This window comes from Hippocampus guttulatus, chromosome 10, assembly GCF_054856545.1.
Source record: "Hippocampus guttulatus isolate MCC_2025c chromosome 10, RoL_Hgut_1.0, whole genome shotgun sequence".
NCBI lineage: Eukaryota > Metazoa > Chordata > Actinopteri > Syngnathiformes > Syngnathidae > Hippocampus > Hippocampus guttulatus.
Genome location: NC_141270.1, coordinates 248920 through 264957, shown reverse-complemented (window position 1 = coordinate 264957; position 16038 = coordinate 248920). Strand labels below are relative to the sequence as shown.

The 16038-nt window shown below is 51.7% G+C and overlaps 2 protein-coding genes across 7 annotated transcripts in view; one reads left to right on the top strand and one right to left on the bottom strand.

Annotated features, from left to right (window-relative positions):
* The window catches only part of sdccag8 (SHH signaling and ciliogenesis regulator sdccag8), a 32067-nt gene that overhangs the window by 5609 nt on the left and 10420 nt on the right, over nt 1-16038 (top strand). Inside the window, exons 1-13 of one of the 6 annotated variants that reach the window (XM_086121609.1) lie at nt 3-207; nt 976-1146; nt 1702-1769; nt 2064-2135; nt 2242-2370; nt 2730-2804; nt 3527-3591; nt 3668-3865; nt 4122-4260; nt 4879-5031; nt 5548-5682; nt 6344-6460; nt 7277-7419. In XM_086121609.1, coding sequence (XP_085977735.1) covers nt 141-207; nt 976-1146; nt 1702-1769; nt 2064-2135; nt 2242-2370; nt 2730-2804; nt 3527-3591; nt 3668-3865; nt 4122-4260; nt 4879-5031; nt 5548-5682; nt 6344-6460; nt 7277-7419 — 1532 coding nt within the window. In that variant the 5' untranslated portion in view covers nt 3-140. Of the gene's footprint in view, nt 1-2; nt 208-975; nt 1147-1701; nt 1770-2063; nt 2136-2241; nt 2371-2729; nt 2919-3526; nt 3592-3667; nt 3866-4121; nt 4261-4878; nt 5032-5547; nt 5683-6343; nt 6461-7276; nt 7420-16038 lie in introns of those variants that run through there. The other 5 variants (XM_086121612.1, XM_086121610.1, XM_086121611.1 and 2 more) reach the window with 5 other exon arrangements.
* LOC147198734 (single-stranded DNA cytosine deaminase-like) lies at nt 11961-13316 on the bottom strand. The gene is made up of 5 exons (XM_086121619.1): nt 13148-13316; nt 12871-13048; nt 12545-12788; nt 12296-12411; nt 11961-12117 (listed from the first exon to the last, which is right to left on the bottom strand). Exons 1-5 carry the CDS (start codon nt 13159-13161, stop codon nt 12040-12042), a joined length of 630 nt encoding a protein of 209 aa, XP_085977745.1. The 5' UTR covers nt 13162-13316; the 3' UTR covers nt 11961-12039.

The following is a 16038-nucleotide window of genomic DNA, read 5'->3' as shown; positions in this document are numbered from 1 at the left end:
TTTTAGGGACGCGAGAGTCGAGAAAACAATCACTCCAACTTTACTGTTGTTACGCGCGGCTCTAAATTGTTACTACTTGTGGCTTCGGTAGCATGTTTAATCACAACATTCAACCCCCGAGTGTCATTAAAGTGCTATAAATGAAACATTTCGAATCGGACGAGGAGGAAGCAGAGCATCCGAATGGTTACCAGAAACAGCTGAGGCGTGAGTGGACGCTGTTTTGTGTTTGTGGGTCCTCGCTAATGTGGCTAATTCTAGTTAGCATTCACATTAGCAACGCGTTCAAGATTAAACAGATTTGCCTCGAGGCATCTTTCCGTTTACTGAGTCTGTGGGGTTTTTTTTGTCTAATTTAAACATCAAATCGTCTCATAGTTATTTAATCGACACACGTTTAGTCCCAGTTCTAAGATAATGCCACAGGTTGCCGTTTTGGGCTGACAGGACATTGGACATAACAATTAGGTACTCCGACATTGCTTTTTAAAAATGGGATGCAGTACAGTAGCTGTGCCAGTATCTCGCTTTTATGACAATGATAACGCTTCATTTTGATTTTAATTCTATGTGGATTACTGTGGTTGTAGTTTGCAGTGGCATAGTGGTGAAAACATCTTCCTCGAAGTTTGGGGGTGGAATCTTGAATGTGGCGTTCCTGTATGGAGCAATTTAGGTCTTCATTTTCAATACATTTAATTGAAATATTATACTGTTGTCTTGGTATATTGTTTAAGGTTTAATTGTCACACCAAATGTTTCATTTAATGACATGTTATGTTTTACCAAACCAGTCAGCACATTTTTATCAGGTTCCAAAAAAAATTCACCTTAAAAAAACAAACAAACATAAAATTCCCCACAGGATTGTTGCTATGTGCTTTGTGATACCAGCGAACCCATGTCACAAATGATAACAAGCGCGATGGAAAATGGAAGGTTGGATAATAATGAACATCTGCTTGTGCGTTTCAGAGCGGGCCAACCAAAGCCTACAGCAGCTCAGCGACGCTCTGGAGCAGCTCCACCACGATGACGATGAGGAAGATGAGCCGATCAGATGCGGCGGTGGCAGTGATGGCACCCTCGCCTCCGCATTGGAGAAGGACCGGCCTGTGTGGTGCCAGAAGAAACAAAGCGAAGCAGGTGACGCAAAAATAATTCTTGCAATGACAGGGACCGCAGCACTGCCGCAAATAAGGAAAATCTGTGAGTATTTGACGGCCACTCAAAAAGGTTTATAATTGCCGTTAGGTGCCATTTTATGGTGACATAGCACTTTTTCTGAATTAGACAAGACTATGGTCAGACTGAAATATCAAGCTCATCACATCACAGTTCCTTGACACAAAGATGCCCGAAGATGGTGGCAAAGCAAATATTCTTTGTGTTAGACATGGATTTGGCCTCAGCACCAAAACGTTGGAAGCTACTGTAAAACTCATACAAAACAAAAGAGAATTAAACACTGTATATTAAGCACCAACATTTTCAACCTAAATGTATTTTTTTCCCTTTTTTCTTTTTTTTTTTTGTTGATATTTTTAAATTGGAAAGTCTGCAAGCTTAATGCTCATACAAAGCAAAACACCATAGACAGGCTAATGGGAATTAGCATCGATGTTACGGTAATTAAAAGTGTAAAGGTTCAAGGCTTGTAATCACTTTTGTGTGTCTGTGTGTGTGTGTGCTGCCGCACAGTCAATCAGCTGAAGAGCCTCCTGTTGAAGCAGGGCAAGGATATGCCTGCTCCCCTCTCTCTTTCAAAGGTGCAGTCAACATGTCATACCATGTTTTATCTATCTATCCATCCATCTATCTCGTGCATGTCCATCCGATGACTTTGATTATTGACTATAGGGAATTCTCAATCAGATGTTCACTTCCAAAAAGGATTTGATAGTGGCAGCTGTATTTTGTGTGTGTGTGTGTGTGTGTGTGTGTGTATATACTGTGTGTGTATATATATATATATATATATATATATATATATAAAACATTATATATATTTGCAGTCTTTATACGATTACATGTTTATGTTTTGGACCACTTGTTGTTGTCAGGACCTGGTCCCAGTGACTCACAACCCGCCAGACTACATCCAACACCTGGAGGCTGAAGTCCGATTCTGCAAAGTTTGTATCAAAATTTGTGTGTTCAGCTGGCTTAGTTTTATGATGTAATGTGCGCGCGCGTGTGTGTTTGCGTTTGCCTGTGTGTGTGTGTCTGTCTGGGGGACAGGAGGACCAGCAGGAGCTCAAACGGCGCATCCGAGTGGTGGTGGTGGAGAATGAGAAACTGCGTGCGGAGCTCAAGACCAAACATGTCGATGTGTCTCCAAAGAACCACCACATACCTTCAAACTGCACGGTAAAGCACACACACACATTCTTTTCTCTCTCTCTCTCTCTCTCTCTCTCTCTCTCTCTCTCTCTCTCTCTCTCTCTCTCTCTCTCTCTCTCTCTCTCTCTCTCTCTCTCTCTCTCTCTCTCTCTCTCTCTCTCTCTCTCTCTCTCTCTCTCAGGTCTGTATGTAGATCTAAAAGGAAGAATCAAAGAATTCCAGCCCACTCAACATCCTCTTGTCACATTCTGTCTGAAATTGCTTGATTTTTGGGGTGTGGTTCGAAATGAATGGGGCCAACTTCAGAAGAACTCACTTGTAGACACATTTTAATCCGAAGCGTGCCGACATCCTTTCATAGCCGGCGGTCCATCTTGTGTTTTTAGGTGCATGAAAATATGGCAGGTGACAGTCCCGGTCCCCAGGGAGAGGAGAAGCACACAGCATGGAAACATGAGCTGGTTTGTCCCCCAGCGCCCAGTTCCCCTGCTCCTCCTCTCACATCTCCGTGCTGTTCACCATTTTCACATGTGCATTTTATTGCTAGACGCACACAGTTTCGCGACACTCGCTAGGTAATGCGATGCCATACAAGATAAATTCATCTTATATTTCATTCTAATCTGATGTGTTGGAAACTTATAAGGTGCAGCCTTATTCAAATTAAATTCAATCTATATTTAGTATAATTATTACCTTTTCAGCTTTTGTTCACGGAGGCCGGCGTCCCAGTACATTGCAGTGTGTTACACATCAAATGCACCACTACTGTTACCAACGATCGGAAATTTTATTATATCTATTTCCACATACCTGTGTGTGTGTGTGTGTGTAAAACACAAACATGCATCATTTTATTTCATAGTGCAATCGAAATTGTTTTCTACAAAGTATATTGTGTGTCATTTCAAAGAAACACATTTCAAAATATTTTTGGGATATTTATATTGTTTAATTTATTTATTCTTGAAAATGAACACAAATGTGTGTTTTAGTTCATAATGTTAGCCAAGTTAATTTACCGTGTATGTTTTAATTTAGCAAAATGAGATTTATTTTGCTTATTATTTTTACTATTTCAGATTGTTATGGAGCATTAATTTTATTTATTTATTTTTTAAACTGCGCACACACACACACACACACACAGACCCACTAAATGTTGCGTGTGTGTGTGTGTCAGGAAGAATTGAAGTTGATGCATCAGGCCCAGATCGAAAGACTTGAGGCTCAGGTCATCTCTCACAGGTTGGCCTGGGATTTTTTTCTTGTCACTTAAGTCTCCCGCCTTGCCGTCATCCTCCTGTGGCTCTTGCACCCCCAGGCGGGACCTTGCGCTCAGTCAGAAGGAGTGCGAGGAACTGACTGGCCATCTGAGACGTAGCGAGAAGGAGGCAGCGGCGCTGCGGGCTGACGCTGCGCCGCGTGTGGCCGCCTCGTGTCTGAAGTGCGCGCAGGAGGCGGCGCTCTTGGCCGGCGCTCCTGCCACTGCGCACGGCCAGGTTGTGGACCGGCTCGCCAAGTGAGTAAAGTCAGCGCGGTACGGTCTGCCCTGCTGTATTGATTGCTCGAGTTGCCAAAAATTCTCCTGAAGAAAGAATATAGTCGCTTGAGAATTGAGCTGTGACGAACGATTATTTGAATAATCGATATTTGGATGATATTTTGAATTCATTTTTTTCATCTCCTGTGATGAACCTGGGTCAACTGTACACGTCTATCATTTGTGTTCCTATTTATATGATACATACATGTGCCACTACGCTTTTGGGTGGCAGGGAGCGGGACGAGCTGCTGGCGGCTCTGAGCGCGGCGCGGTCCGCTCGGCAGGAGGTCCAGCATCGGGAGTGGTCGGCCTGTCTCCAAGTCAAAGGCGCCGTTGAGATGGCCGAGGAGGCCCACCTGCACAGAGCTGAGGTCGGATTTTCACAGCCCACGTGGGCTGGGCCAAATGGCTGTAAGATGGAATCCCAACATTTTTTTCACAAAAGTCTATTTCCCCTTCGCTTACAAGAAAAAGGCGATATATTCAAAACAAGCTTTGCTTTTATTGTCTCTGTTTGTGTTTTCCCCCCTATGCCATTTATTTTGGAGTAAATCGTACTGCAAATACAGGCCGCGCCCTTTTATGAAGAGTGAGAACCGTTTTATATTTAATTGACCCCCCCCCCCCCCAAAAAAAGCCTGGTACTGTAGTTTAAAACATCATCGTACCACATCTTAAACCTAAAACGCACAAATATCATTTCAGGCTGATCTCCTAAATGGCTTACAGATAGATTGAATCAAATAAAAGGCATCGTAAGTGCGCGTGTGCGTGTGAAAAAACACATGCGGTAAAGACTCTGTGGAACTTCCACAAAGTTCCCAGTCAAACAAGCAGAACAGGGACAGAAATCTGAAGTGAGGATCAATCCGAAAATGGAACCACTTCCTATCTGGTCGCCTCACTGTCAATGCCGGTCCATTTGCAATGAGCCATCAACCTCGGCGACGATGTGGCCTTCTGACTACTCTTTGCGTGCCTCGGTGCAGGTGGAGGTGCGGTGCCAGCAGCTGTCCAGGGAGCTCGCCCGGCAGACGGCGCAGCGGCAACGTGACGCGCAGGCCCTCAAGGACAAACTGGCCGAGGCCAGGGAGGAAGGACGCGGCGAGGGTCGCGGGCAGAAGGAGGAGCTGGCGAATACCGTAAACGCAACTCGTGTATTACCGCAACCTTTAGGTAGAGCCGCGCGATTCGGCGGCATAAGTAAACCGATGCGTAGATAACGATGGCATGGAGATTTGAATGATGAGCTGGATTTCGTCATTTGATACTGTCATTTGTGACCCACTTTATTCTCAAAAGACCTCCAAAAAAAAGAAAATATTTTGTTATTGTAACAACTTTTTTTTCTTTTCAAAAATAGGCCACTTTTTAATTCCTACGGCATTCAACACACGTGGTAGTTATGTATGATTCACGTTGAGATTGTAAGGGGGAAAAATGTCCACCTGCCAAGGTCTCTGAACCCAAATGGTTTGGAACCTGCTCAAACCCCCCCCCCCCCCCCCCCAAATCCCATGTCCAAACCAGATCCAGTCAAGCTCATCTGAAATAGCGAGATACGGGCAAATGGAAGCACATTCCAAGTGTCCATCGATCAATGCGTTTCACCAAAGGTTTTGCCTGTGTGTGTGTGCGCGTGCGGTGCGGTGCATCAGGTGGCCTGGCTGTCCCAACGCGCCGCCGAGCTGGAGGGCCACCTCGACAGAGTCCGCGCCGACGAGGGCTCGCTGACCGATCAGCTGGCAGATGCGCGGCGACAACTTGCCGTTGTGGAAGAGGAGAACAGCAAAGTACGCGCATTTCTTGATACCGTCTCAGCTTGGGAATTCTTTGATGCAAGATGACCACAGGCTCATTTCAATGCTCCCGACTCCTCTTTGGTTCCGAACGTCCAGTCTTGTCTCGTACGGTAATCCTCCTCCATTCCACTGGATGGCAGCAAAACTACAGCGATGATCTTCTCCGTATTCCGTCCAAGCCTCAACCGCCTTCACCAGCTTTTCTCGTGTCCGGTTCTGTGTCAGTCACGACGAAGACCGGTCATAATTGGGTCATTCCTCAAAGTAAAATGAATTAAGGCATTCTAGCCTCGCCTACATTGGGTCAAACGATCACATGTGTACCCAGACCATGGACAGAAATTCAGCACGGGCTCCAAAATAGATTTCAATTTGGGGACCCCTTCCAATGTATCGTCTATCAGCTAACGCTAACGTGAGATACTTAGCTTCATCGAATGACATTAGCAATAGTAGCACGTGAATACAAAATTTGATGATCTGAATAAGGCCCGCAAAAGATAAATACGTGCTTTTTGTGTGTGTGTGTGTGAATTTTAAACAATCAAATGTGGGTGTTCATAAAGTCTTCTTTCAAAGAGGAAATGGATGCGGCGTTCCAAATGAAACCGGTCTTCCAGAAAATTTGAATTGTCATTTGCGTGGGTTTCAGGTGTGCGCCGAGCTCCGGTGTCAACTCAGCGGTGCCCAGCTCAAGAAAGACGAGGCCGAGCGAGAACTGCACGACCTCAAGTCCAAGACCAACAGGCAGCTGGAGAGTTCCACACAGGTTGCTTACAATTTCACTTGCAGATTCATAACCATAAATTAGAATAATCTGGAAAACAAAGTCATTGATTTCAGTATTGCCCCCCCCCCCCAAAAAAAAAAACAACAACAACTCCTAAACAGGGTATCTCCCCAAAATGCTCAATTCTTGGCTGCCCCTTACTAGGATATTTATTCGAGATAGATACCACTACTTTTTTTTTGGACTACTCACAAATGCCGCGACATGATCTGAAATGTCCATTTTTTTTCATTACTTTAACTTGTTGGACTTGAATCTATACGAGTGAAGTCCGAAATGGGAACCGAATGTCTGAGTAATGGCCGGTCAAAAACGGAATGCATTTTTGGGGGGATACTTCGTATTATGACGTAGACGACAGCGTGAAATAATTCTTGATCTTCAATGAAATATATACACTGGTGGAGCTTCGAGCTAACGACAATGAATCCGTCGTGTGGGATTTTTCCCTTTTGAATTGAAAGGCTGAAATGAATGACATTTTCTCCCATATTTTGCTGTCTTTTGGCACACCCGTGCACTTTATGCACACGGCTGCACATAAATAAGAGGTGGCCGCCAAAAATGTTAGTATCAATGAAAATTGCTGGTATGGGAAAGGCTGGCATGCACCTGGAGACATGTGCGCAGGTACCCGCTGAACGAAACCCAACGTTTCTTTCTAATTCTATTCCGGTTGACCGAGCTGCAAATAAACAAGACTAAAGCCGAACCCCCTTCACTCGAGGTCACGCGAGATGCGTCTGCGCCGCCGCGCGGGCACGCTTGTTTTCAGCATGTCTCTCCGCGGGACAGGAAGTGGAAAAGCTGAGCTCAGAGCTGGTTGGCTGCCGGCAGCGCCTGGAGGCGGTCCAGAGGGACGGCGGCCAATGGCGGGCCGAAGCCCTGAGCCTGGCCGAACAGCTGGCGAGCGCCCAGCGCCAACTGCACCTCACCAGGTTAGCGCCTAATCCCGTTCCGCATGCCAACGCGCTCGCGGCGCCGCCCTCTGCCTCAGCCTCGGTCCGCTTCGGACCCTGCGCGCCAACTGTAACAGCGCCGGGTAGCGGCTAATCCTATTGAACAAAAGCGCGAGCGCGCGCCCGAACACGCGTGGGCGACCGCTGCGCTGTGGTCCCGGGACCAACTGGACCCCACCAGGTCACCTCTAATCCGGTTAGGCATGCCACAACATAATGCGCGCGCACACACACACACACACACTGGCTTGCTCACGCTGTGCCACCGGGCCCACGCCCAGCCAGCGCCAGCAGCACCAAACTGCTACTTGAGCCTTTTCTCCTCTGCCTGGCATATGCACGCGCATACGCACCGAGTGCCCCCCAGCTCCACCCGTGGCTTTCTCGCTAGGCACGGCCGGCTCCCCTCGTTCCTTCTCTTCCTTCCATCTCCTGGCCTTTCTTCTCTCCTCTATTTCCAGGGCTTTTCCTGGCTCAAATTGTGGCAGAGGTGCTATAATATGTGAAATATTATACAGCGATGGCTGTTTGAAAGTGCTCTATAAATACAGTTGAGTTGAGTTGAGAACTATGTCTGAAAATACAAAATAAAAATACAACACTCGTTGTCACTTTGCTGTTCAGCTCCTTGGAGAGCAATCGAGGGTTACAGAGACGGTCAAACGAAGTTCACCTCGAAGGTCACGGTGTAGTTTGTCCTGAACTGAAATCTGAAAGTCTGGTCCAGTACCGGGAATTTTTTTTGGAGGATAGTTTCATCGCAGGTTTTTGTTGTCGACGGTTTTTACAGCCGGGGGCGTCCAGAAATTAGACGGAGCCTGTACTTGTATTTCGCCCATCTTGTTCCCCTCCCCTTCCGACAGATGTGAGCGTGCTGCCCCGCGGCGCTGGCCGTGTGCATGCGTGTGTCCCCTCTGATCTGTGTTTAAGTGTGTTTGTCTGTCATTTGTCCGCCAGCGTTAACACGCACACTGGCTGGCCGGCTGGCGAGCCGTCATGCGTTTCAGACTCTGCGTGTGTGTTTTCGAAGCGGTTGCGCACAACGGCACGGAGACATTGAGCCGGTCCAGAGTAACCACCGGCGCAAACGGTCACGTCGCTCTGTGTTGGTGCGCGCGGTGGAGTTTTATGGCACCGCAGATGTGCGCTGTGTTGTCGGACAGCTGTTGACTTGGCCGAGGAGGCGGCCATTCTGATTCCGTTTTGCTCATTAGCGTTGAAAGCCAGTGGCCGAGGGGCTTATCTCGTAACTGTCTGCAGTATCAGAATCTTTGAACCTGAGACATACACGTGCTTTTCAGTCCATTGCAATATGGTCAAAATGTTTCAGAAATACAATGAGAGCAAGTGTTCAGATTCATTCGACGCATATGAAAATGCTTTGCAAAAAGACCATTCCTACCTCGTCTTTACATTTACGGCCGGGATTAAAAAAGAAAAAGTGGAGTCAATCTCCTTCTGTCCCCCCGCCGGCCTTCGAAGGTCACGCGGCGGCGCGGGAGGCTCGCTGTCCATTTTTTGGGTCTGGTTGCGTCGGCCGCGTGCTGCGCCATCCCAGCAAGCGAGGCTCCCGTTTGACACCCCCCCCCCCCCCCACCCGACAGAGGGAAAGGAGCTCTTTGATTGCCTCCTTGCTTTCATTCGGTCCGCCTTGTGGCGCCTCTTGGATTCCCGCCGCCTTTCTGTTCCGATTCGTTTGCGCAAAGCGTATTTGTTTCTGTCTGCGCATGAAATTCACAGCACACGGGCACACACAGACACACGCGCGCACGCAATCGGGAGTCCCTCGGCGGCTGGTGCGCTCCAGGATCGGATCATCAGCCAGCTGTGAGTTGGACAGCCCAGGATCTGTCCTAATCCCCGTCACTCTGTTCACATCCAGACGCACACGCGCATGCTGCGGCCCCATCCCAGCACAGGGCTTTACCAAGTTTGGATTGATTGTTTGCTCCCTTCTTTCGCTCTTCCCTTCCTCCTCCTCCTCCTCTTCTTTATGTCGTTGCTCCCGAAGGTGACTTGAGTGCAAAGTGGCCCTAGTGGCCATCTCGAGCCAGGCACGTGCGTGGTGGCGGTCCGGTCCGCGCTCCCCTTTTTTTTGGACAATGTCTGCAAGGCCCCTCCCGGTTGTCCATCATCTCCGGGAAATCAGGAATACATAATCATGAGCGTGCTTGCTTGGAGATCAGCAAGTTTACTCAATGGACACTTTGTTCAACAAATCGTACTTTTTTTGGGGGGTGGGGGGCAGGAAGCGAGTCAAAGCTATTTGTTTCATCAAAGTATCACGCCTTTTCTAGCCCGCGCAAGTAAACGGTAGAAACAGCAGGAGTGGAGATTTGATCCCGGCAAACAAACAAACCGGCTGGCGTAGGCCACGTTTTGAACAAGTCTTCATTGAAATGATGTTCAATGTTCATGTTGTTTAGTCTTGGGCTCTTTCAAAATCGTTGTGCATTCAGCATGCACAATTGCTTCACTTATTGGCTTTTCTCCAACCAGAAATGTCTCCATTTCTGGTTGTATTCACATGCGGTACCTCATACCGTGGCCATTACGCCATCCTCTTAGTCATGCAAAATAACATTGTCTTGTCTGGTCCCACCCAAACGGATCTGGTCAGACATACTGTAATCTGAAAGCTTGGGCAAGGTGCGCTTGTGAGTCATTTTTGTTCTTTTTCTTTTTACTGTATACTTACTGTGACACCCTCGCATGTGAGAAAGGCGAGCCGCGGCCGCTCATTGGCTTTTCCGCCCTTGTAATGAACGATGGGAGAAGGCTAAAAACAGGTGACGCCAACGAGCGCTCCCATGCAAATGCTCCCATTGCCGCCCTTTCCCACAGCTCACACGCACGCTCGGCGATACCACGCGCCGCCCTACCTCCTACTTCAGATGTTGGAAATATGGGCCCCGCCTCCTCAAGGCTCATATCTGAAAACACAGGCGTGACCGTACTTCCGGTTATTTGCTGTACAATATTTTCCGCCATTTTCCAAAATGTAGTCAGATGTACCCTTAGTCACTTCTGATAAAAGGGCTCCCCATTTGGTGGCCGAAAGTGCATTTCTAGCCACGTCGTAGGGAGCATCATTTTGCGGACGCCCGATGACAGAACGAGCAAGACGGCGGGCCTGAGCTCCTCCCTGTGTTTTTTCCCTCGACCTTGAGCGCGCAGCGAGACGGGAGGAAACTTTCCCCAAACTCCATTAAACATGTCACGCTGCTGCTGCCCCCCCCCCCCCCCAACCCGTGCTCCTCCGCCTCATCTGTCGCGGCACGGCGGCGAGGTCTGCGTAGGCGGAGACGAGAGAGCGGCGCGGGTGAGCGTGAGAGGGCGGAGAAGTGTAAATGAGGAAGGTGAAGGCAGCAGATGTCGCGTCCCGCCAGAGGCTCACTCCAAGCGGGCCGCGGCCAAAATCCGCAACCGACAAAACTGCTGCAGAGCGCGCTCGGCGGGGGGGCTCTTGTCCAATCACGGCCCGGCAAAACAGAGCGGCGGCGGCGCAAACACACGCACGCGCGAACACTGGAAGAGGACACTGGTGCTGTCATTTGTCAACAGACGCACGAGGCCACATTTCCAACATCTGAACCCAGTTGTAAAATGCTCGCGACCCCAGACGAGACGAGACGAGGAAAAGAACTCTCCACGCGAGCGGATCATCGCTCGGCGTAGTCTGTTGGAGATTTTGAGTACTCGGGCCTTTGCTGGCTTTGATATCAAGGGAGGAAAAAGGCTCCACGTTTTGGGTATGTTGTGAGGCCACCTTCGCGGGTGCTGCTATCAGGGCGGCGCGTCGCATGCAAGGAAGCGGCCTCTCTGAGTGCACGCGAGTGGCTCATTGACATCTGGCGTGCCGCTCGACTCCTGGGAGCCCGGTGCAGCCGTGTTCCCTTCGTGTGAACTTTAAGTGTTGATACCTTTGGGCGACACCTGCGCGCGCCGGCTTTGATGCGTGCGCGCGCGCGTGTGTATCTGTGTGACAGCAGCCGAGCCGTGCCAGGTATCGGCCTCGCTGCGCGCCCGCGCCCGCGTGCGCGCGCGCGTCTGGTCGGCAGCCATGTTGCCGGGTAGCAGATGGCGCCGCGGTTGGCAGGGGAGGGGCTGCTTAGCACAACTAATCAGACAGTTACGGATAGGGCAGCCGGGAGGGCTCTCGGCCAGCCGCGCTCTGCTATGATGTTGACAGCGGTGGGCCCGTTGGCCTCGTGACGACTCCCCGCAGCGCTCCTCTCGCCGTCGGAGCGGCCTCGTGCCCTCACCCCGCTCCTCCTGTCTTCGTTCGGCGGCTCTCTTGAGCATTTGTCACGTGCTTTTTCCGCCCGCAAATGCTTTTGGAAGCGCCGCGTCGACGTCCGCGGGGCCGCCGACGAGGGCGACAAGATTGCAATTTGTCGCGGTCAATTCTCTTCAAGTTGCGACCCCGCTTTGTGTTTCTCAGCTGGAATCGGAGGAAGCTGTTGCCACAGCTCATTGCTGTGGCCTAAATGTTGGATGGAAATCAGCGGAAACGGGAGGCTTGTCCCAGACCTTTAATGCATCCGACCGCCCCAGTCACAAAGGGCGCAACAAAAAGAAGGCCTGGGCAGCCTTGGCCTATTGTGCGGGCTCGGCGTCCCCCAGAGTGAGTTTCTCGATCCAATCTGCAATTTCGACCTCCGGCTGCGCGGGGGCCTGCAAAATGGCATCGATTCGTCATCAATGAATCCATTCGGACTTGACATTCACACCTAAGTCAGTGACGCAAAGTGCTCCGCGAAGCGGCTCCCGGCCCCCGCCGGCCCGTTTGGGAAAGCCACGTCCCTCAAGGATACTTTGCACTTGACACGGAAATAGCCGCAAGGTCGCTTACCTGCTGGAGGATTGTCTGCAGTTCCCCAATGTAGTAGTCAGAGTTCTCTTTGAGCTTCCCCCAAGGTTGGAAGGGCTCGTTTGGATCCACAAAAAGTTTCCAGCAGTCCTCAAAGTCTACGAAGAACGGACAGGAAAAAGGAGACGGCTATCAGTCAGTCAGTCTGCTTTGACGTCAGCTCAGTCGTGATGAAAGTTTGGAAGAATTCAATGGTCTCTATTTTTTTTGCCCTTTTCCCCCCCAAACGACCTTTTTCAGCCATGATGCCGATGGACACGTTGGCCGCGTGTAGCCGTCGCAGGCCATCACAATTGAGCTTGTCGTCGCTATAGTAGAGGCGCGAGGCCAAGATGCGGAGCTCCACCTTGGTGTTTTGCCTGACAAATTGGACGAGCGTCTCGGAGCAGTCGGCGCAGGGAGACCAAGACAAGTAACACGTGACCTCGTAGTTTGACCTCGGTTTCAAAGCTTTCAGGTCTTCCACTAGCAGAACCTGCACGAGAGAGTGGCTTGTTTTTTTTTTTTTTTTTTTTGCTTTTGCTCTTGTTCCTTATTCATCCGAGCAGCATACGCACCTCCGCATGCTTTCCATCGGGTATATTCGATCTTCTGCGGGGTACATTTCTGAGATGTTTAAAGACGGAGCCTTTAGCTTTTCGTTTCAGCACGTAGCACAAGTACGTCTCGTTGCGGCCCTTCGCCTGGCGCAAATTTTCGTAGTTGAAGAGAAAGACTTCCTTTGTCAGCGGCTCACTGAGGAGAGATCGTGAATTGACGGGCCGCAATACGAGGCCCAAAGAAACGGTCCATTGTAGCCTTGGAAGCAAGACGCAAACGTGCAGATGGACTTACCCGCCCTCTGCCATTTTGCCGGCGAGGCGACTGCGCACGAAGCTTTCACGGTTGTCGTAAGACTGCCTGCCACCTTCTGACCGTGGCTCTGCCTTCAGCGGCGTCTTCTACTCTGAAGTCCTGCCCAACTTGACTGGAGCTCGCCCAACCGGTCGCATCGTTGAGTGTGTGCCAGTTTCCTCGTCCTCGCTTGGGCCGGCCAGCCGCGCCTTTCCACGTCGTTTGAGATTAGCCCTCTCGCTGCCGCCTCTGATTAGGGAGGTGACTTGAGCCAAGGCCCTTCCTTATCTTGGCCTTTTCTCTTGCTTTCGGCGCGACGCCCCGGGCACTTCAGACCGCGGGGGCCGCACGCGGTCACGCGGGCGAGGTGGGAGTCGGTGCGCGAGAGCGGCAATCGCGGGGGCGGGCGGGCCCTCTTCAGGAACCGGCCGCGCGGCCGTCTTGCCGCCATCTCTCCCGATGATGGCGAAAAAGCCATGAACCGGGAGCGGTCTTGTCTTTTTGGCACTTTGTTGCGTCTGCGCCTGTTGCGCCATGAATGAAGTCGAAATCAGTCAGGACTTGACTTGCAAAGCGTCAAAGTGATTTTCCCCCCTCGATGGAGCGTATTGACAAAGCGGCAGAACATCGCCCCTCCCGGAGCGTCTCGCCGTCGTCAGCCAAACAGCGCCGTCATCTGTTCGTCCTTTGCAAATGGACAGAACCCGGACCGGGGCGCCTCGGGCGAGATGGAGGCAAATCTGTCGGCGGCAACTGTTCTCCGAGCGGCCAAGTGTGCCCCGGGACGCTGGCCTACATACGCGGGCGCGCTTCTGCTGCGCCGCCCCCGCGCCTCCTCTGCGCCATCCGGACGGATGGCTCGTTTGCAGCCGCGGACCGGTGGCGAGCGCGCGGAAGTGAGCTTCCGCGGGCGGGCGCGGCCCTTTTCGTCTCGCCTCCGGGCCGTCGCCGCTTCTCGACTCGTTTTGTTTTCCAAGTGAGGTCGAGCCGTCCTGTTGACGACAGAGCCGCCTCGCCACGTGCGGCGCTCTCAACCTGCCGTGCGATGTCACCGGGCTACGCCGGCCTTTTCGTTCCACCGCCTTTGGTCACGAGACGTCTTTCTTCATACGGGGCGCTGCGGCCGCCCCCTCTTTCTCTCGCGCGCCGCTTGAAAATGCATCGCGACGGGGCAATTGCGGCGCTGCGTCACGCCCTTCTTTCTGGAATTCATTGGCCCGCTTGGGGGCCGGACCCTCCTGCGCGGCCTTCGCACGTCGCACGTGAAGTCGGTCAAAGACTGTAAATCGTCCCTCGGTGCCAACGTGAGTGTCGGCGTTTGTCCGCGTGGCCGGGGTCCGGTCCGGGGCGTGCGGCCGAGGTGGGCTTCGGCTCGCCTGTGACCCGAATGAGGATCGGCGACATGGAAAATAGATCAAAATCATTTTCCGGTCTTCCTCTCCGAGGCCTTTTTTTTTTTTCGGGGGATGGGGGGGGGGCTGCAGTGTGGCGGGGCTCATAATAGTCAAGTCGCTTTTGAACTGCCTTCAACACATTTGCGGGCTCGTGCCAGAGCTCGGTATTGCGATGCGGCTCGGTGGGAAGGGGGAGTGGGGCCCGGGGGGGGGGGGGGCACGCGCAGCACCTCCTCGAGGAGGAAAAGAGGCTCGGGCCGCCGCCCGTAAACAAAGTTGACTCTCCGACAGATGGATTGAATGACGGAGCGCCAAGCCGCGCTGGCAGCGCTGCGGCGAGTGAAGGAGGGAGGGAGAGAGAGAGAGAGAAAGGGAGGAGGCGGCCAACAGGAGAGGAGGTGTGAACAGGTGCGCGGACGCTGAAGGAAGAACCGGCAGATGGAGGGAGACGCAGCCAGTTTAGTTGCGGGGAAGCGGGAGGGGCGGGAGGCACGCGACGGAGGAGAGAGACAGATGAAGCGGGTCTGCGGGCTACATCAGGCCGCCTCTGTCTGTCATATGTCGGCGTGACCCGCGGCCGTGCTCAAAAGCAAAGGCAAAGCAATTTGTTCCACGCCGCGTCAATAAATGATGCCGAATCTGTCTCTCGACTTGGCCGCGGCGCTTCCCGTCGTGTTCTTTTCATGCGCTCGGCGGCCAGATCCGCCCCGGATCGTTGGCGGCGGAGCCGACCAATACGAACGCCTTCTAAATCGACGCTGTCCGTCTTGTCGCGTGACGTCTTTTCAAATTCCAGCGAGTACGCCCGTTGTTGCTGGGGAAGCACGGGAACAGGAACGGTCGGTGCTCATTTGGAGTCTCGGACTCGCATCTCATCAATTCTCAGCGCCGTGAATCGACACGCGCGGTTCCATAGCGAAACGTTCTTAGGAGAGAAACGCAGCCAGCCCCGCGTCGCCTTCAAATGTTTTTCAGACGCGCAAGTGCTTCCATTTCAGCGCTCGCCCATACCGAGTACCAATAATTTGTCTTGTCGTCGGGATGCTCAAAAGGGAAAAAGACCAGCGCGCGCGCAACTGAAGATGAGGTCGGCGGCAAACTCTTGACTCAAATGACGCCCCGTCAGAAGCGGGTCAAACAGACGGGCGGGCGACGGGAAGCGGCCGCTCGTTGACGCCGACGTCGCGGCGCGTTAGCGCAGCGTGACGCAAAGGAGGCCCGAGGGCCACTTTCGGGCTGTTTTCGTTCTGTTTTCAGAAGCTTTATCGTGCGTAGAGCAGAATGCGTCGGGAAGATGGGTTTGTTTTGTTGTTCATTGGTTGCAACCTTGTTGTTTTGGGCCTTGGTTTTATTTGGACCTTTTAGTGGATGATGAGAACCCCTTTTTTCGACACGGCTTTGTTGCGCTCAGAGTAGCGCGGTTGGTATCCGCAATCGATCGCGTCGGCTTTGACAACGTGTTCAAACGGGTGTTTTTTTTCTTTGTGTTGAAATTCT

Excerpts from the sequence above, each read along its gene's own strand:
- LOC147198734 (XM_086121619.1), bottom strand. Across the intron at positions 12,789-12,870 it reads CCGATGGAAAGCATGCGGAG|GTTCTGCTAGTGGAAGACCT; the intron begins GTGCGTATGCTG and ends TCTCTCGTGCAG. Across the intron at positions 12,412-12,544 it reads CGGCATCATGGCTGAAAAAG|ACTTTGAGGACTGCTGGAAA; the intron begins GTCGTTTGGGGG and ends CGTTCTTCGTAG.